General features: G+C 46.7%; 1 protein-coding gene across 3 annotated transcripts in view; it reads right to left on the bottom strand.

Moving 5' to 3' along the window:
• SUGCT (succinyl-CoA:glutarate-CoA transferase) overlaps window positions 1-15,264 on the bottom strand; it is a 667,680-nt gene that overhangs the window by 581,785 nt on the left and 70,631 nt on the right. For all 3 annotated transcript variants that reach the window (XR_011167603.1, XM_069084394.1, XM_069084395.1), the window contains exon 8: window positions 6,904-7,047. Coding sequence is in view for 2 of the 3 variants with exons in the window: in XM_069084394.1 (XP_068940495.1) it covers window positions 6,904-7,047 (144 nt within the window). In the remaining variant the exon portion in view is untranslated. The remainder of the gene's footprint in view (window positions 1-6,903; window positions 7,048-15,264) is intronic.

Below are 15,264 nucleotides of genomic sequence, written 5' to 3'. Positions count from 1 at the left end.
TGTGTGAATGTGTGTGTTGCGAGTGTGTCTGTGTATGTGCAAGTGTGTCTGTGAGTTGTGCTTGTGTGTGTGTGTCTGTAAGTGTGTGTGTATATATCTGTGTGAGTGTGTATATGTGAGTGTGTGTAAGAATGTGCCTGTGTGTGCACAAGTGTGTCTGTGTGAGTGTGTGTATATGTATGTGTGAGTGTGTGTGTGTGCGAGTGTGTGTATGTGTGTGCAAATGTGTCTTGTGAGTGTGCAAGTGTGTCTGTGTGAGTGTGTATGGGTGTGTGAGTATATGTGTACAAGTGTGTCTGTGTGAGTGTGTATATGTGAGTGTGTGTAAGAATGTGCCTGTGTGTGCACAAGTGTGTCTGTGTGAGTGTGTGTATATGTATGTGTGAGTGTGTGTGTGTGCAAGTGTGTGAATGTGTGTGTTGCGAGTGTGTCTGTGTATGTGCAAGTGTGTCTGTGAATGTCTGTGTGTGTATATGTGTGTGTGAGTGTGTGTATGTGTGTGTGCACACATGTGTGCTTTAGATCAATGTCATGGCTACTCAGAGTGAGGGGAAAAGGAGAAAAGGCACATGTACGTCAGATACTCACAGTCTCACTGGAATCCTCCTTTTCTGTTCTACTTTATCCATAGAAATCATTTTGGGGTTTGGGGGGGTGGTTTTGGCATATAAATTGAGAGCTTTTTTAAGATTAAGAGAAAAAGGGAAGAAGAAAAGAATAAATTGAGAGAAATGGATGGGGAGGCAAGAGACTGGTTCGTATACCAGCTCAGACCCTTAGTGTCTGACTTTGGGCAATCCTGTCCACTCCGTAGGCCTCAGTTTCCTCATCTGTAAAATGGGGATAATTGGACCAGCCCCACTAAACTCACAGGGTTACTGAAGGTCTTTACAAATCTTAAAGCCCTATATGAACATGATGACTGTTTCTAAGCATAATTCAGGGAGCCTTTCCTTGTAACAAGGCAGGGAAAGTCAAACAGAACCAACTGACCCATCAATTATGCCTGACAGCAAGTGCAGCATTGTATACCCATGGTCCCCTGCTTCTCCAACCCAATGAAAGAGCTCCCTTTGTATCCTCACCAACCGTCCACGCAAGACAGGGCAAGTCAGCTTGGCTGAAACCCCAAGACCCCCTGAAGGAGGTGGAGGGTGGGGAGCACTGTCAGGCCAGTCAAAGCACCGGCTTGAGAAACACGTCCCTGCAGATGAGACAGCATGGAACCAGGAACCCAGGAGGCTTGGGCACAGCCAGGCTCCTAGCCCAGTGCCCCCAGCCCTCATGCCAGGAAGCTAGCCCTGAGGTCATGCAGCCCGGACCTGCCCTGAAAAGGCTGTGACCACAGCTACTTGAAACCCAGAATTGCCACCAAAATCAGAGGCCCTGGATGAAAGGGGGGCAGAGTCAAGATGGCAAGGTAGAAGCACGACCTCCCCGTGGCTCCGGCTCCCACATTCCCCAATCCACGTAAAAGGGGACTCTAAACAAACTTCGGAACTGCAGAACCCACAAAATGACACAGAGAAGCTAACCTCCCGCTGAGCCCAGCCCCAGGCCCCGGCTTTAGCCCCAGGACGGGCCTGACCAGCCACTCCAGATCAGCAGCAGCTGTGACCTTTCCAGATTTATCAACACACAGATGCGAAGGAAAAAGTGAGAAGTCAGTGCAGTCTGGACTTTGGGACCAGTAAGTGGAAGTGCATGGCTTTTACCCCCAGGGTGAGAAGCCGCTGAGTCGCTGGCACAGCCAGCCAGTGCCATGTGGCAGCTTCAGCTCCTGGCCTGCAGAGTATAGGGGGACCAAGCACCAGTCTGAGGGGTAATCACTCCTGCTTTAACCTGCTTGGATCTGGATTGAAGTCTAGGGTGGAGGTGCTGGGGTGTGTGTCCAGCTTGGCAGAGCATGTGGAGACCTCAGAGAGGGTACCCATCTAATACCTCCACAACTGAGAAAACCCCAGCGTTTGGAACGAAAGCTCCCCTGTCTGGTGGAAGAGTCCTACTGTGGCAAAAAGCCCAGGGGTCAAGTGACTGAGGGGCGACGTGACCAGGCAAAGGAAACAAAGCAGACAGAAGATTCCAACATTACACTCCTATTTTGGGGACAAAAAGAAGCAAAGCATGGAACAGGAGGAAGACAGTGAAGTCAGAACTCCTGCACCAAAAGATTCAAAGGAAAATACGGGTTGGTTACAGGCCATAGAGGACCTTAAGAAGCAGATAAGAGAAGTGGAGGAAAAATTGGGAAGAGAAATGAGAACTATGCAAGAAAATTACGAAATGAGAGTCAACGGCCTGGCTAAGGAAAATCACAGCTTAAAAAATAGACTAACTCAAATGGCAAAAGAGGCTCAAAAAGGCAATGAGGAGAAGAATGCCTTAAAAAGCCAAATTTGCCAGATGGAAAAAGAATCTCAAAAGCTCAATGAGGAGAATCATGGCTTCAGAATTAGATTGGAGCAAATGGAAGCTAATGACTTTAGGAGAAATCAAGATGCCGTTAAACAGATGCAAACAAATGAAAAAATAGAAGGCAATGTGAAATATCTCATGGGAAAAACCACTGACCTGGATAATAGATCCAGGAGAGATAATTTAAAAATTATTGGACTACCTGAAAGCCATGACCAAAGAAAGAACCTAGAAATCATCCTCCAGGAAGTTCTCAAAGAAAACTGCCCTGATGTTTTAGAACCAGAGGGCAAAATAGAGTTTGAAAGAATCTACCAATCACCTCCTGAAAAAGATCCCAAAAAGAAAACTCCTAGGAATATTATAGCCAGGTTCCAGAATTCCCAGATTAAGGACAGAATATTACAAGCAGCCAGGAAGAAACAATTTGAATATTGTGGAAACACAATCAGGATAACCCAGGATCTGGCAGCATCTACACTGAGGGATCGAAGGGTTTGGAATATGATATTCCGGAGGGCAAAGGAGCTGGGATTAAAACCAAGAGTCACCTACCAAGCAAAACTGAGGATCATGTTTCAGGGCAAAATATGGTCATTCAGTGGAATAGAGGACTTTCAAGCATTCTTGCTGAAAAAACCAGAATTGAACAGAAAATTTTACATTCAGATACAAGAAGCAAGAGAAGCATGAAAAGGTAAACAGGGAAAAGAAATCATAAGGAACTTATCAAAGTTGAAATATTAACATTCCTACATGGAAAAACAATAATTGTAACTTATAAAACTTTTCTCAGTAGTTGAAGGGAATAGAAATATATATGTCTATAAAGGAGAGTATTATGGGCATATGAATGTGTGTATATATGTTTACAGGTATATATAGATAGAGGGCACAGGACCAATTTAACAGGAAGGGATGATACTTAAAAGGTGAAATTAAGAGGCGAGAGAGGAATATAATGAGAGGATATGGGGAGAGACAGAATGGGGTAAACTATCTCATATAGAAGAGGCAAGGGGAAATGGTTACAATGGAGGGGAAGAATAGGAAGGCAAAAGGGAATGGGTCAACCTTATTCCCATTGAATTTGGCTTGAGAAGGGAATGAAATACACACTAAATGGGGTACCTCACCCTACAGGAGAGTAGAGGGGAAGGGGATGAGAGGGGGGATGATGGAAGCGAGGGCAGGCTGGGGGGGAGGGAAGTTGGAAGCACCCACTTTTGAAAAGGGACAGGATCAAAGCAGAGAATAGAACAAGTGGGAGGTGGGATAGGAGGGAGGGAAATATAGTCAGTGTTTTACAGTATATCTACTATGTTATTGTTTTGCATTAGCCACACATGTACAATCTATACTGAACTGCTTATCTTCCCAGTGAGGGTGAGTGACAAGGGAGGAAGTGAATGAATCTGGAATTCAAAGTTTTAAAATCAAATATTCAAATATATATGTATATGTGTGTATGTATATATATATATATATACATATACTATTATCAATACTATTTTACATGCAATTGGGAAATAAGATATACAGTCACTGGGGCATAAAGATCCACTGGAAAAATCGAAACAGGTATGGGAGAAAATATGGGAGAGAGCAGATTGGAGGAGGGGATATCCTGTGGGACTGCTATTTTTGGGGGGTGGGTAGGGGAAAAACGGGGAGAAAATTTGTAACTCAAAATCTGGTGGAAATGAATGATGTAAATCAGAAGTTAATAAAGCATTTGGAAAAACAAAAAAAACAAAAGCGAAGCCCCATCCCTGGCTCAACACCAGGAACTGACAGGACTCCATCAGCGGAAATGACGTGTAACAGAGACACGTGACAGCGGCTTTGTGGCTGCACCCTAAGGACCACGGAACCTTTTCGCGCGACACATGGTGAAAGCCCTCCTCTCTCGTCTTCTCCCCATTAGCCCTCTGGGAGCAGGAAGCCCCTGCCTTCATTATGTATGTCCTCAGCACTCTGCACACAGTAAGAGCTTCATAAGTGCTTTTTCCCTTCCTTCCTTACCTTTCTTCTTTCCTCATCTTTGCCTCGTGGCTCCCTTGAAGCCCTGGCTTGGCACCACCTTGGCATCGCCCTTAGTTAAGCTTTCCCTCTGATAACTGTCTCCAGTTTGTCTGGTGACTTGTCTTCTTTGTACGTTCTAGTGTGTGCGGTCCTCCTGAGGGCAGGGACTGTCCTTGGCCTTCCTCTGTATCCCCAGAGCTTAGCACCCGCTAGGGGCTTAATAGATGTTTTACTAACCGATTCATTTTGCTGTTCTTTTCACTTACACAGTGTAGTTTTGCTGAACTGAATATTGCTTGAACCACACGGGCTGTGTGTGCGTCAGTGAGGGCTGGGAGGGGGCCGTGCCGCCACAGCACTGAAGTGTGAAGCATAAAGCAACGCTTCACGTTGTTTTCCCAGCTTGATGAAGTTCCTCTTTGGCGTGCACTCTTTCCATATTTCTCCAGCTTCTTCCTAGGCATCATTACTCACGAGGCAATAGCATCCCATTCCAACTTACCACAGCCCTTTGAAACAACAGACGCCTTCTAGTCCCAGCCTTTCCTTTTACAAGGGAAAAAACAAATACCCCGGGAGACTGTGATTCAGTGAAGGTCACCCCTGCAATTCACATCAGAGGAGCCAGTGCCCCAATCCCACCTCCACCCATTACTACTGTGGTGACCCTGGGAAGCCCACTAGACCTTGCTGGGTCTCAGTTTTCTCATCTGTAAAATCAGCAGACTGGAGTAAAGACCATATATTCACTTCCAGCTCAAAATCTACATCCCTAGGAGCTTTTGAAATTGTAACTCAAAAAAAAAACATTTTCATGCCCATTTTTAGATACAGATATGTCTTCAACTCCTCTGTAACTTAGAATCTTGGAAAGTTGCCTGAGGCCCTAAGTACTAGAGTATATCTCAGAGGGAGGATTTGAATTCAAATCTTCATGACCCCAAGGTCAACCTTGTACCCCTCCTGCACATTGTACTTCTTCTGGGAGATCACCTCACCACTGGGGGCTTCAGCTCAGGGAGGCCCTGTCCACCTCTGAGAAACTGGGATTCTAGATTTGAACTGCCTGGAAAGGGAAAGGAGCTCAGGAACCTTTTGGTAACCGTTTTTCTGTTTAATTTTAGAGCAAAAGATCATAGATCTAAGGCAGCAAAGGCCCCCAAAAGACAAGTAAGGTCTTTTACTCATAAAGAACTAGTGACTGGAGAAATTACATGACTTGCCTCAGAGTAACAGGAGTGATAGCAGTCAGAATTTGAACCCAGTTCCTGTGACTCCAGATTCTACCCCTACCTAGCTATTACAAACCTCTAAGACTTCTTGTTCAGCTTACTGACTCCTCTCTTTTCCTTCTTACTTTCTTTTATTCCTTCTTTTTTTGGGTAGCAACATGGCCTTCCCAATTTCTCCCAGACACTGAAAGGACATCAGAACTGGGTTCCTTGGTTTATGATTTGCCCGTGTTTGGCATTCAAGTTGGACATTCCAAGCTGGAGCCCCCAGAGCCTATAAAGCTGTTTTCCCACAGTAAAATGTCTCTCTCACAAATTAAATTTTATTTTGCTCTCCCTTGGGAGGGTGGACTGAAGCTCCCAGTGAAAAACACACAAAATAAACCCAAGAGCTAAACGCTGGGGGCTTGTCAAGTGCTTCTCGGAGGGTCTACGGCCATGAAGTACCAGAGGTCAGGGCCGAAACCAGGCCTCTCCTGAGACGACGCCAGGGCCCGTCCATGGGCCTCGCAGCGCTGGTAGCAGTAGTGAAGGAAAGAAGGAAGAAACAAGAATTTATTCAGCATCTATGATGGACCAAGCTCTTCACAGTACCTCATCTAATCCTCACAAAAGCCCTGGAGGTAAGCGATATCATTCTCTCCATTTTAGAGATAAGGAAAGAGGTAGAGAGAGGTTAAGCAATTTGCCCAGGGTCACACAGTCAAGATCCGAGTCTGGATTTGAACTGTCTCCCTGACCCCAGGCCCAGAGCTGCCTATCCATGGTGCCAGCTCAAAAACCTTTTAGGTCCCCAGATGACCAAGAGTTCAAGAACAGCAATACCTTGTTAACCAAGGACCTTGTGATCTGAAGAAAGGGAGACTGAGTCTCAAAATGTAACAACCGTAGCCCCGTTTCAGGAAGCAGAGAAAATCTAGTCTGCTTAACACAGGTCACAATACATTATAATAAATACCTTGACAGTGAAAATTCACCCCATGGCCACAGCCCATTTCTAGTCCACATCTCAGTGGGGATGTGATCTCACTGTTGGGAATACTCTCTTCAAGCCCTAGCCAAGAGTCTAAGTGTTTCAAGCAATACTTAGTACAACAAAAACCCACTACAACAACAGAAAATGTACTTCCTTCGAGTTTGGGGCAGTGAGATGACTTGGTATAGGGAAAGAGAACCTGGCCATTTACTTCAGGCCATTCTGTGAAATGTAACATTGTTGTTTGGCTCCTACCTGAGACGACAGCAGGTTGCAATCTATGTGGAGACCTCTCCCCGTCTTGTACCTTTGCAAGAGCCCCGCCATAATGGCGCCATATGAATACAAGCCCGTGGCGAGATCTGTCATGGCAACGCCTGGACGGACCGGCTCTCCATCCTGGTGAGGAAAGAGAAGGGGAGAGTAGAAATCATCACAGAGTCATGAAACTGAAGATTCACAGTTGGAAGGGAAGTTAGAGTCACTTAGAATATCTAACGTATATTCTTGGCTTTTTCAAAATCACTTTCCACTGCTGATATTGAAAAACACTTTTAACTAAACTAATATTTGAGCCCAGGTCTTCTGGCTCCAATGCCAGCCAAAGGAGTTTGCCCCACGAAAATTAGTAACTGCCCAGGATGAGCACCATCTATTTGGTTTCTCTTTTTCAAGTAACAAAAGCTTATTTTCTCCTTGTTCCACCAGCCACCATTACCCACCCCCCATTAAAAAAAAAAAGACAAGAAGAAAGCTGCGAGATTATTCATAGTCAAGCAAAACAAATCCCCAAATTGGTCGTGTCCAAAAACCAGACGTCTCAAGCTGCACCCTAGAGCAGCATGTCTGCCAGGAGATGAAGGCTGGGCTTCACTCTCTCGGGATTCCTGGTTGTCACTGTCTTGTCATTGCACTGAGCAGAGTTCTAGTCCTTCAAAGGTGTTTGTCTTAGAACGTTGTGGTTCCTGTACAAATTGTTCTCCTGATTAGGTTCGCTTCAATTTGTATCACTTTCTCTGAAACCATCCCTTTCATCATTTCTTACAGAACAATTCCAATTTGTATTCCATACTAGCTGTGTGACCTTGGGCAAGTCATTTAACCTTGTTTGCCTCAGTTTCCTCATCTGTAAAAATCAGTTAGAGAAGGAAATGGCAAACCACTTCATTGTGTTTGCCAAGAAAACCCCAAATGGGGTCATAGAGAGTCAGACATGATTGAAATGAATGAACAATAAAAACATTCATATAACATAATTTGTCCAGCCACACCCCAGTTTCCAGTTCTTTGCTACCACAAAAAAAGCAACTATAAATATTTTTCTACATATGGATGCTTTCCTTCATTCTCTGGCCTCTTGGGTGAACAGGCCTAATAGCCCTCTGGATGGGCCAAAGGATACGTACAATTTGGGAGCTTTGGGGCATATTTCCAAATTGCTTCCCTGGACCAACCCGCAGTTCCAACAACAGAGCAGCACCTGGCAAACAGTGGGTACCAAGTGAGCATTTATTCCTTAACCTCATTCTCCTTCCACTTTCACAAAGCTTCCAACACTAGTCATTTTCCTTTTTTGTGGATTTCTCTGACCACCACTGGCATCCCCGGGATGGCTGCTGGCACAGCTCTGAGATCTGCTTTACTAGGGAAAGCAGCTGGTCAAGGGCTTGACAATCTTTTTAATTATATTCACTAGTTTAAAGGAAAAGTCAGCCTCCTAAACTTCAGAGAAAATACAAGCAGAGAAATAAAGACCAACTGAGAGGGCTCTGACTCCCTGAATCATGGCAATATTGCCATACACTTTAGGTACATCCCTGGATGGAGAGAGCTGTGTGTCTGAGCAGACGGGGAGCTCTGAACATGCCTCAGAATCTGGACCAGGGAAGCACAAGATCCTTCTTGTAGGCAAGCCCTCAAAGCAAAGCACCGACTCAGAGTATACATACACTTCTCAGAGCCTCATGACTTCACAACCCTCATGACTCAGGGACTAATTAGAAATTAGTGAAAGGTGTGAAAGCCTCCCTGTGAGCAAGACTCCCCTAAGCAAGCTTCCCTTACTGGGTCCCATGTGAGGCTATTAATGGGTGGGAAGATCTTAAATCCCATTAATATTACAACTATCACACTATGTTTTTATTCCCCATCACCACCCCAGAGGGCACCTCTAAAGGGTAGCTAATAATAATGACTAATAATAATAGCCAACACTTACATACCATTTTAAGTTTGGCAAAGCACTGTATTTATATTAGTTCAGTAGATCCTCATAACCCTGTAAGGTAGATGCTAATGTTGTCCCTATTTTTTTTTCCTTTTTGGAGGGGGGAGGGTAGGGCAATTGGGGTTAAGCGACTTGCCCAAGGTCACACAGCTAGTGAATTTTAAGTGTCTGACGCTGGCTTTGAACTCACGTCCTCCTGACTCCAGGGCCAGTGCTCTGTTCACCGCACCACCTAACCGCCCCTGTTGTCCCTATTTTTACAGATAAGGAAACTGAGACTGATAAGATAAGTGACTCGCCCAGGGTCACATAACTAGTGTCCAAGGTCAGCACGCTAGCTGCTTCACCATCTAGCTGACTAGGAATTTATCAACTCCCTCTCATGTCCCAGGACCCTCCTGAGGCTATTAAGCTGTGGTAGGTGAGCAGTGCATCTCCAGGAGCTGTGACCACACTCTGGGACATATCTCAGGTGTCTCCATATCCTGGTCCTGGTTCACATCATCTAATAGGATCCCTCACTTCCTTCCAAGCTCACTTCAAGGGTCATTTGCTCCAAGAAGCCTGTATAGGCTGCCTGCCTCAGGCTCTGGGATCCTCCCCTAGGAAATTACTTTGTACATTCTTAATATTTCATTTTCTAGACTCATGCCATTGCTCCTGGGGGAATGGAAGCTCCTGGCGAGCAGGGACTGGTTCTCTTTCATCTCTGTATTCCTAGCCCGGACTATGGTGAGCATTAAATAAACATTTGCTGAATTAGTGTTAACACATAAGGTTATTCAGTGGACACTTTTTAGAACAGAGAGGAGCCAGAAGTGAAACATCGGGAAAACATGAACCAGTGAAAGAGGAATGGGCTGATTTGGGAGGTGGTGGCTTCCCCCTTCTTGGAAGTGTCCAAGACAAGGCTGAACCACCACTTTGTCATGTGTGTCACAGAGGGGGACTCTATGGCCACTGAGGTCTCCTCCAGCTCTCCAATTCTGTGCCCATGGGAAGATATGCATGGATTTCTACAAAGTAACCAGCACCGAGGACAATCTACACACAAGGACAATCACGTCAATGAAAAGAGCACCAAATGTGCTCTCCTGAACTGTGACTACAGACAAGCATTTATTAAACTTCTACTGTGCGCCAGGTGCTGGAAATACACAGAAGGGGAAAAACAGCTGCTGCTCTCAAGGATCCCACAGTCCAGTGGGGAGAGTGCCTGAAAATAACTGGGCAGAAACAAGATGCACACAAGGCAAAATGTAGATAATCCCAGGGCGAAGGCGCCGACACCGAGGGGAACTCAGTAAGGTAGCCAGGGAAGACAAGGGGCAAAGATGGAGGCAGAAGGCAGGGGAGGGGGAGAGATTTGGCCCTGGAGAGCCAGGGATGCAAGACACCCCCCTCGTCTTGTAGGAAAGGGACCATGGGTGTGAAATGTCACATACTCCACAGCTTTGGTCCTGTTCCTTTTACACTAATGGATTAAATGGGAGTGATCTCTGGAAATCAAATGGCTGATGTAAAAACAAAAAACATCGATAAAACTTTTTTTTTTCTTTTATGGGAGAAAATTCTTCCCTGCTAGTGGTGGGACAGGCAGAAAAATGTACATTTTATACATCAGTAGCAAAGGGTTCAAGGAGAAAGGGCAGAAATTGGGAGGAATTACAAGATGTTGTCCTGCGTTCTGCCGGACTGTGAGAGCTAGGCAGGGGGACTGTGACCCAGCTCTATGATACCCTCCCTACAGCAGTGCTGAGTGAGGCCCCTAACGGAGATGAAGCCAAAAGGTACCCGAGACCTGGCTTCACTCTTCCAATGACCACTAGAGGGCAGGAATAAAAACTGTGTGAGGGTACTGGATGTTCCCACATTACATTCAGGACACAGGGTCAGGACAAGCTTGGAGGGGCTGGTGCCAAAGCCATCAGCCCTTGAGTGATAATAGTTCCCCACATCCATACAGCCATCCTCCCCCTTCTGAAAAGTATAAACTAAGTCTTGGTTCACTCCTTGATTCCAGGAACTGACTCCTTGAGAACTCCCAAGTTCTCAAAGCAGGCAGAGGCAGAGGCTGTCTCAGAAGTACCTTTGAACTCCTTCCCACAGGGAAGAGAGGCCCCCATGCCACCCAGCTAGACCACCACGGGGCCCTCAAGCTGTGAGGAAACTCTGAGGAGCTGCTTGGGGGATGACTGAGTGTCTGAGTGGTTGGAGTCAGAAACAGCATGCCAGGCTCCTCTCTTCCATTTGCCTTCTTCCCCAGAGAAGTCACAAAAGGAGGGTTCTCTTTAGTCACCTCTCCATTGTGGGCACTGACTGACGGAGAGGATGGAACTTCCAGCTGGAGCTAAGGAACCCCTGTTCACGGCTGCAGACTTTGGCAATGCCCAGACTTTGAAGCCCTTCCCTGGGCCATCTTGCACATGCTCATACCCTGTGCCCCTCATAGACCAAGTTGTTGTACCAGTGGCCATGGGAAGGAGTCTCCAGTCTTCATGGAAAACAAGAGTTCGGTGCCAATGTTTAATAAAGTTTAGATGGTACCACAGGATTAGCTAGATGGTTTCATTGGACCCAAAGCTAAACAGGACCTTAGGATTTGTTTTATCATATTACAGATGAGGAAACCAAGACTCCCAGAGGCAGTGTGCTTTGCCCAAGCCCACACAGACAGTTCATGGCAGAGCCAGAATTCAAACATGGGGCCCTTCCCATTAAACCATGCCTAGCTCTTGAGAGCTTTTCCTGCCCTTTGACTCTGCTAGGCCCTTACAATCCTCTTATTAGTAGAACGTAAGCTCCATGAGACTGTTTCCTTTTTGCCTTTGCATGTCCCGTGAATAGCACAGAACCTGGTAGACGGTAGGTGCTTAATAAATGCTTGTACTCAAGGTACAATATTAGCGATATTAGCAAGTAGGATTTCAATCATATGCCCAAATGAGCACCATTTATCCTCCCCGGGATGGTTCTAAGACCCTGTACTTGTGGATTCTGGTCTAATCTGGCCTCAAGGAATCAAGTACAGCTTTATCTTATAGCCCTGAAAGGAGAAGGTTCTCCAAACTTTTGCTCAGTCCTGGCCTTGTGCTGTTAAAACATTTTCATCAATGGCTTGGAGAAAAGCATAGAAGTCATGGTCATAAAAGCTGCACAGAACATATAAACATCCTGGATCCCATTGCCCACATCCAAAAACCAAGAGAACAATTTACACGATGACAACACTGTAAAAACAATCTTCAAAGACCTACGACCTCTGACCAAGCCAAAGGCCAGCCATGATTCAGAGGAGCAACGCTCCCCACTGCCAGCAGACAGCTCATGCGCTCAACATCCAGAATGAGGCACCTGTTTCTGGATGCAGCCAACGTGGCAACTGGTTTTGCTGAAACATGAACATTTTGTTACAAAAGTTTTTTTCCCTTTCTCATTATGACTGAAAGAAGGTGGGAAGGAGAGAAAATAAATGTATGTTAATTGAAAAAAGTAAATGTAATTAAAAATAAAATTGAATAGTAATCTCTACCAAGGCCCACACTTGGTTTCCAGAAATTAACTTCACTAGTCCAAGATAGGGATGGTGAGGCTAACCCAGTTAAATGAAACTGGAGTGCAGGGGGCCCATCCCCCAACCCTTGGGAGAATGTCATCAGTTGGGGCTAAAGCCTGTACACCCTGAGCCCCCTTAAGTAGGACCTTGGGTGAGACATGAACTGTAACAGCCCCATCCTCCAGGATAACAGAATAACAAGAGTTAACGGAACGATGAGGGAAACAAAGCCAAAGCAGACCCTCCCAGTTGTGCTAAAAGACCCAAGGTTCTTCTTGGCCATCATGGAGCCGCCCTTGATAGGCCTGCAGTCAGGAAGACCTGAGTTCAAATGCGGCCTCAGACACTCGCTAGCTGTGTGACCCTGGGCAAGGCATTTAACCTCTGTTTACCTCAGTTTCCTCAACTGCAAAATGGGGGTCATAACAGTACGAGTATTTGTAAAGCTTTTAGCACAGTGCCTAGAACACAGTAGGCTCTATGTAAATGGTATCTGCTCCTCTTTCCTCAAGCTTCAGCTGCCCACTTTCAGGCTGCCCACGATGGGGGTAGAGTGGGGAAAGGGGAAGCACACACAGCCTGATCTGCCAGAAGACCCCCAGCCTCCTGGGGAAGCCCCAAGCTTGGGCTTCACTAGGCACTTACAACTTACACTTCTGAACCTGTGGTTCAGAAAGCACCTGTCTGGGTCCTTCCAGATCTGCCCTGCTCCCAGCACAGAATGGGCACGAGAATCTAAGAGTGAGTCGGGTCAACCTTCTCCTTGGGGAAAGTTTTAAAGGCTATTTTCATTACTAAATGTCTAGAATAAAACAGCAAATACAGAACAGCCCTCTTCCCCCAGGACTGGAAGGTTCTCCCAAGATCCTCTGGGCCTGGCTTTAGCTTCAGGCAGCTTCAGCCCCAAGCCTGGCACCAGGGAGGCCTGGCTCCTCTCTTCTTGCAGGCTGCCAAGGACAGAGACTCCCCACTAGCCCTCAGCAGCCACTCCGATGGTCAACATCCAACCCACATCACATCTCTGTAATTGTCCATTCTTCCTCAAGCAAAAGGAAACTGCTCCACACTCTCCCTATAAAAAGCCTTTTATACATTTAAAGATAGAAATCAAGTCCCCTCTTAGCCTGCTCTGGCTAAACAAGTCCAGCCCCTGGGCCTCTCGCAGAGCTGAGGCTCTTCCTCGTCTTAGTGTCCTGGAACCTTCCATGGTCATGTTTTTAAACACACAAAATAAAGTATGTACAGTTACAAAGGATTCCAATTATGCTGAGGGGCTGTTGTGAAAATACTGAAAAATCCTAGTTCACAGGGCCCAGGCTAAGAGCGCTCAAGGGCTTAAAGGGCCTTTTTTCCAGATGTCAAACAGTCCTTCTCGAATATCTCCTTTTTGGAAATGTTGTGACCAAAACTGAACACAATGTTCTGTTGCTAAACCCAAGTGCATGGTCCTTCAAGAGCCCAATCCTTCACTGCAAGACCCAGGCCAGCCTATTGATTTAAGCTCTGACCCTCAGCATCACGTGCATGGCCATGCAATGCCCCCAGACTCTAAAGGAGGTGGGCAATGAGCCTGGCCACCCCCTGGCCTCCAAGGGAGGTGGGCAATGAGCCTGGCCACCCTCCAGCCTCTAAAGGAGGTGGGCAATGAGCCTGGACACCCCCCGGCCTCCAAGGGAGGTGGGCAATGAGCCTGGCCACCCCCGGCCTCCAAGGGAGGTGGGCAATGAGCCTGGCCACCCCTTCAATATGAAGATTTTTCTATTTATTTATCATTTATTTAGCTCCCACAGTGTGCCAGGATATAGGCTAGGAGCTGAAATACAAAGAACCAAAGGGAAACACAGTTCTTTCCCTCAAGGAGCTTATGTTCTACTAAAGATGCCATCCAAGCCCCATAGCTTCTTTCTTCTCCCCTCATCCAGCTGACAGGTCTGTCTAAGCTCAGTCTCCCATGTCCTGGTAGGTACAAAGCCAAACCACAAGCTCTTGATAAGACTGGGGGCACGGGGGAGTGGAGAGGGGGTGGAGAAGTGTTGGTAAAATGTGGCTATGTCACAATACTCTCTTTTCCCCCTCCCAGGTCTGAAAGAGCTTGGTTTCCTGGGTCACTCTTCTAGAAGGAAGCAGGGACCCATCCATCACCTTGACCAGCATTTTCACTAGTTTTGCTAAGTCAGTTATAGGTCCCCCAAATCCCCACAAAACAGGGGCCTGCAAAATTTAAGGGCTGAGGAGTCTGAGCAAGGAACAGTGGTCACTGGGGAAGATGGGGAGGGAGAGGTGAGTCAGGAAGCTTTCAAGTGGGGTCTGCATGAAGAATGGGGGAAAGGGAGTTTAATGAAGCCCTCAGCCAGCAGAAACTGCTGAGCTGGACCTTCGAGGGCCCTCTTCCTTAGAATGCCAGCCATGCCTAGAATGACAGCATCTTAGGGCTAGACGGGAGGTCAGTGCCGGGCTAATGCCAATGTCTGAGCAGCTGTCCCTGTTTGGCACTCCCAGGAAGTGGCCCTCTGTCTCCACAGGAGGACCTGGGGTGAGGGCAGCCCCAACATCTCCCATGGAAGCCAGGTCACTCTGGAGCAGTTCTGATGGTCAGGAAGCACAGCCTCTGCCTCTCTGCCTCACGCAGCCTCTGGGGCCCAGCGATCAATCAGGACAGAGCAAGCCTGGTCCTCACTAGTGACCATCACTAACTTCGAAAGGAGGATCCCTTGCATATGAAAAAGAAATACAGACATAGCCCCGGCTAGCCATAGCTCTGTCTCTGTGTAGTCAGGCAGCTGTAGCTCCCTCTGTCTCCACACACACACACACACACACACACACACACACA

This window comes from Petaurus breviceps, unplaced genomic scaffold, assembly GCF_028583685.1.
Source record: "Petaurus breviceps papuanus isolate PSGF00001 unplaced genomic scaffold, PetGlider_PUasm1.0 174, whole genome shotgun sequence".
Taxonomy (NCBI): domain Eukaryota; kingdom Metazoa; phylum Chordata; class Mammalia; order Diprotodontia; family Petauridae; genus Petaurus; species Petaurus breviceps.
The sequence above is the reverse complement of the archived record's forward strand: the minus strand, read 5'-3'. Positions and strand labels throughout refer to the sequence as shown.